This window comes from Carassius gibelio, chromosome B19 (genome assembly GCF_023724105.1).
Source record: "Carassius gibelio isolate Cgi1373 ecotype wild population from Czech Republic chromosome B19, carGib1.2-hapl.c, whole genome shotgun sequence".
Lineage (NCBI taxonomy): Eukaryota > Metazoa > Chordata > Actinopteri > Cypriniformes > Cyprinidae > Carassius > Carassius gibelio.
The window spans coordinates 37,044,959-37,050,935 of NC_068414.1; the positions used below are offsets into that span (position 1 = coordinate 37,044,959).

General features: G+C 42.3%; 1 protein-coding gene across 1 annotated transcript in view; it reads left to right on the forward strand.

Moving 5' to 3' along the window:
* The window catches only part of LOC127978614 (heterogeneous nuclear ribonucleoprotein R-like), a 12,541-nt gene extending 8,533 nt beyond the window's left edge, over nt 1-4,008 (forward strand). Inside the window, exons 10-11 of the mRNA XM_052583401.1 lie at nt 111-232; nt 2,555-4,008. Coding sequence (XP_052439361.1) covers nt 111-232; nt 2,555-3,155 — 723 coding nt within the window. The 3' untranslated portion in view covers nt 3,156-4,008. The remainder of the gene's footprint in view (nt 1-110; nt 233-2,554) is intronic.
* Nucleotides 4,009-5,977: the final 1,969 nt, after the last annotated feature.

The following is a 5,977-nucleotide window of genomic DNA, read 5'->3' on the forward strand; positions in this document are numbered from 1 at the left end:
CCTTCAGTGTCTGGCTGTAAAGCTGTATTCACTTCATTTAGCAGAGCTCAGGATTTGTGCTCGTGTTTCCTGTGAGCACGTGCTGATGGTGTGTGTGTGTGTGTGTGCAGGCGATGCAGGAGATGAACGGGAAGGAGCTGGGGGGCGAGGAGATCGAGATCGTGCTGGCCAAACCTCCAGATAAGAAGAGGAAAGAGCGACAAGCTGCGCGTCAGACCAGCAGAGGCTCCGGGTGAGACGCTCACACACACACACTCACAGACACACACACTCACAGACACACACATACTCTCACACACTCACACTCACACTCACACACACTCACACTCACACACACTCACAGACACACACACACTCTCACACACACACTCACAGACACACACACACACACACTCACACACGGCTCTGCATCTCCACACTTCAGCCCTCCGAACACACTCCTCAAATACACTATGGCTTTAATTCAAATAGATTACGTTCTTCAGGTACCAAATGAAGATTTAGTATTTTTGTGTTATGGTACGCTATGTGTTTTTATAAATCCTGATACAGTGCATTAGATCGTGACGGTGCGTGTGTGCAGACGAGACAGAGCTAGATGTATTTGGAGGTTACTGCTTACGTCTCATTCAGCACAAATCTAAATGTTTCCATATTCACATGGTATTTGAATGTTAAACAATTATTTGTAATGTAAACTAGGCTTGTACTTAAAGCTGCGGTAGGGAACTTTTGACGCTCTAGCGGTTAATAAACAGAACTGCTTGCGTCTTGCGGAAGAACATCGTAGCCGGAACTACTTCTCTCTGTTTATGTCTATGAAGAATCACAAAGGTTCTGGGTTACTCCGCCGCGGTACCCCCGAAGCAATCTAAAATAGTCCGAATATAAACACTTATTATAGGTGCACCCTAGTGATTCAGGACAAGCCAAAAACACGGTTTGGAAAATGGATTCATGGTGTACTCGCTTATTATGTTCATTTTTCTAAATTTTGAACACAAAGTTACGGACCGCAGCTCTGATTGGTTGTTTCTTACCGGGAGCGGATAACTTTCTGCAAATGGCAATAGGACACTGGGAGGAGCCAGAGGAGCTTGATTTATACACAGATTATCTGTCTCATATTCTACTGTCAGGACATAATGACAGGTTTAACAAATATGTAAAAAATATATATTTACATAAGTTACCTACACATTTGCAAATAGACAGAAAAGGTCATCCTATTCACTATGAACAAAAGTCTTTACAGCAGAGTGGACCGCTATACTACAGTTTATTTAAACTGACCATTGAACCTTTTATAGGTTTGGTTGACTATTTCACTTTGATAATGAACAGACTGATGTAAGTTTGAGTGAGTGGAATCTGTGGGATGTGTGCGCGAGGCGCCAGCACGATCAAACAGCTGAGACATTAAAAAAAAAAATTTGCGGTAAGATATAATCTGCGAAAGTGATTACTTTTATTTTTGAACACTCACAAAAAAAAAAAAAGATTTTTTTTTTTTTTTGTTAAAATAAAGCAAACAAACAGAATGCACGTTGTCGTTCTTTCCGTGAACTTATGGAGCGCTACACCACAACACTTCTGATTTAAATCTGTTAGCTTAAGTCAGATATATTTTGCATATGTATTTTTCTGACTAGAAGTCGCACCTAAGTATAAACGCATCTGTCCAAAAATACCTGTGTCCTAGTTAAGTCCATGCAGAAACTTGTGATGGATAGCGTCGCCGTTTAGTGACATCACTGAATATTCAGAGGAAACATCGTCAGTGTCGCTCACAGCACTTATTAATTACGGTTTTGAATCCAGCAATTATTTATTTACAAATTATAAGCTCTGATTATGACAAGTGTGGTATAAAAGCTTAAGTTTATTGGAGGAATAATAAGTTAACTAGAGAATAATATTTAATGCACTTTTAAAGTTTCAATCACATTAAAATCTAATTTGTACATTATGAATGAATGCATTTATATACCGTCACCGTCACTCACAGCCCAACATCAAATAACTTAAGCATCAAGAGCTTTAATTAATTGAATTTCTTATCGACAATTAATTGATCATCGATTAATCGTTGACATCCCTAATTATAAAGGGCTCATCAGATGCCAATTTTCCACAAGTTGATATGATTCATTAGAGTCTTAAGGAAAAGTCAGTTGTATTGTAAAACCTTATTTTACCGTCAAAAACAGTCTTGTTTCGGTGCTTGTCCCTTTAAGTGCTAATGAGCTCTGCTGACTCCGCCCCTTTCCTCCATGGGGTGACGAATCACTCCCTGAGACTAGCTTTGAAACTTTAGCCACAGAATTTACAAACTAGCGCATTATAAGAAAAGGAGATTTTCAAGGATTCGAAAAAAAAAAAAACGTATGCACTCGAGTGAACAGACACAGTTATGTAGATCGGGGGACACACCTCCCTCAGAAACAAACATAATGTAATATAAACGTAAATGACGGCTGCTATTTTCATTATTACACACAACAGAACACCTCCATCACTCAGGAGTCATTCTTGTCTGTGTTTACCTGTGCAGGTATGATGAGTATTATTACTACCCTCCCCCCCGCATGCCGCCTCCGGGGCGTGGCCGAGGCCGTGGGGGGCGGGGCGGATACGCCTACCCTCCTGATTACTACGGTTACGAGGATTACTACGACGACTACTACGGTTATGATTACCATGACTACCGAGGCGGTTACGACGACCCCTACTACGCTTACGACGACGGCTACTCCATGAGGGGGCGGGGCAGTGGGAGGAGCCGTGGAGCTCCGCCTCCCCCCAGAGCCCGCTCGGCTCCGCCCACCCGCGGCAGAGGTGGGTATCCTCCGAGGGGCGGGGCTCCCATGGGTGGTGGGCGTGGCCGTGGCGGGGGGCGTGGCGGGCCCTTCCAGGCTCCCAGGGGCCGCGGCAGCAGAGGTGCGCGGGGGAACCGTGGTGGTAACGTGGGCGGGAAGAGGAAGGCGGATGTGTTCAACCAGCCAGACTCCAAACGCCGGCAGACCAACCAGCAGAACTGGGGCTCTCAGCCCATCGCCCAGCAGCCCCTGGGCTCCGACTACAGCTCCGGATACGGCTACAGCAACGACTCGCTCGAGTTCTCCCAGGACTCCTACGGCCAGCAGTGGAAGTAGACCAGACACGCCCCCTCCTCACAAACATGACCCTGATTGGCCAGCAGTGTTTGACTTTTCTATCCTCCAATAGCCCTGTAGATTCTGTCCGTGGCCCCGGCGGGACGCTCGTCTTAAACAGACACAACACTTTTATTCCCACATCCTCCTCCTGCTTTTAAACTCCACCCAGAACATTTTAAAGAAGACACTGATACTTCCCAGCAAACGTGTGCGTGACACGAGGGACGCTCAATCATGAAAGAAGTCGTCCTTACTCCATTCTCATCCCTCTCTCTTTCTCATCATCATTCTATCTCTCTCCCTCTCTCTCCCTCCCTCTCTCTCTCTCTCTCTCACATCATCATTCTATCTCTCTGTCTCTCTCCCTCTCTCTCTCTCATCTCTCTCTCTCTCATCATCTCTCTCTCTCTCTCTCTCTCATCATCTCTCCCTCTCTCTCTCTCATCATCATCTCTCCCTCTCTCTCTCTCTCTCTCTCTCTCTCTCTCTCTGTCAGTACTAGTAGGGACTCGCTTGTAAATAAAGGCTGTCGACTAGAGCTTCCTTTCACTGTTTCGTTTTACTTTCTGTCGTTTTTTTGCAGAAGTGGAGAAAAGAATCCACGAGAAGGAAAAAAAACAGTTTTGTAGCAGGAGTGTTGTTCAAGTGTGTGTTTAGCATTTCTAGAAGTAGTAGAATTGTGTTTTTTAATAACTGATATACTGATATTATAACGAGATGTTTTTTTGGGATTTGCTGAGGGTAAGGTCTGGCTCACCTTAAGAGCTACGGCCCACTGGTCTGATGTTTGTATTTATAACTTTTATTTTTTTGTTTGTTCAGTTTCAATAAAACTTGATCGAGCAACTTCCACTGGTTTCTGCAAGCTTTACGTAGTGTGTGTGTGTGTGTGTGTGTTATAGAAGAAACCCTGCATGTGTTTAAACCTCCATCTGATTTTGTTTCTTTTGTGTTCATAATCAAGAATAAATTGCATTAGCAACAGAAATCTTTAAATATGCTCATAAAAAATGACTTCATTAGTCAGTATTTCTTCCTAGTTTTCATGGTCAAATATCTAAGCATCCTTAAATCAACATACATTTCCTGGAGAAGCAAAATCACATAAGTCTTTTTATCAAGCAAATCTCATTTAAACAGCTGTTGTCCCTTTAAAATCTATTTAAAATGTATTTTTCGGACAACTTTAACAGATATTTAAATAATTCTGCATGTTAATTTAAGGATGTCTTTACTGGCCAAAAATACAAAAATGCGTATACAGGTGCTGGATATAATTAGAATATCATCAAAAAATTAATTTCACTAATTCCATTCAAAAAGTGAAACTTGTATATTATATTCATTCATTACACACAGATATATTTCAAATATTTATTTATTTTAACTTTTATGATTATAACTGACAACTAAGGAAAATCCCAAATTCAGTATCTCAGAAAATTAGAATTGAACTTAAGACCAATACAAAGAAAGGATTTTTAGAAAGTATGATCATGTACATCACTCAGTACTTAGTTGTGTCTCTTGTGTCTGAATTACTGCAGCAATGCGGCGTGGCATGGAGTGGATCAGTCTGTGGCACTGCTCAGGTGTTATGAGAGACCAGGTGTCTCTGATAGTGACCTTCAGCTCTTCTGCATTGTTGGGTCTGATATATCACATCTTCCTCTTCACAATACCCCACAGATTCTCTCTGGGGTTAAGGTCAGGTGAGTTTGCTGGCCAATTAAGAACAGGGATACCATGGTCCTTAAACCAGGTACTGGTAGCTTTGGCACTGTGTGCAGGTGCAGAGTCCTGTTGGAAAATGAAATCTGCATCTCCATAAAGTTGGTCAGCAGCAGGAAGCATGAAGTGCTCTAAAACTTCCTGGTATACAGCTGTGTTGACCTTTGACCTCAGAAAACACAGTGGACCAACACCAGCAGATGACATGGCACCCCAAACCATCACTGACTGTGGAAACTCTACACTGGACTCAAGCAACGTGGATTGTGTGCCTCTCCTCTCTTCCTCCAGACTCTGGGACCCTGATATCCAAAGGAAATGCTAAACTTACTTTCATCAGAGAACATAACTGTGCACCACTCAGCAGCAGTCCAGTCCTTTCTGAAGTGAGACGCTTCTGACGCTGTCTGTTGTTCAAGAGTGGCTTGACACAAGGAATGTGAAGCTGAAACCCATGTCTTGCATACGTCTGTGTGTAGTGGTTCTTGAAGCACTGGCTCCAGCTGCAGTCCACTCTTTGTGAATCTCCCCCACATTTCTGAATGGGTTTTGTTTCACAATCCTCTCCAGGGTGCAGTTATCCCTATTGCTTGTACACTTTTTTTTCTACCACATCTTTTCCTTCCCTTCTCCTCTCTATTAACGTGCTTGGACACAGAGCTCTGTGAACAGCCAGCCTCTTTTACAATGACCTTTTGTGTCTTGCCCTCCTTGTGCAAGGTGTCAAAGGTCATCTTTTGGACAACTGTCAGGTCAGCAGTCTTACTCATGATTGTGTGTCCTACAGAACTAGACTGAGAGATCATTTAAAGGCTTTGCAGGTGTTTTGAGTTAATTATCTGATTAGAGTGTGACACCAGGTGTCTTCAATATTGAACCTTTTCACAATATTCTAATTTTCTGAGATACTGAATTTGGGATTTTCCTTAGTTGTCAGTTATAATCATCAAAATTAAAATAAATATTTTAAATATATCAGTCTGTGTGTAATGAATGAATATAATATACAAGTTTCACGTTTTGAATTGAATTGGTGAAATAAACTTTTTGATGACATTCTAATTATATGACCAGCACCTGTATACGCA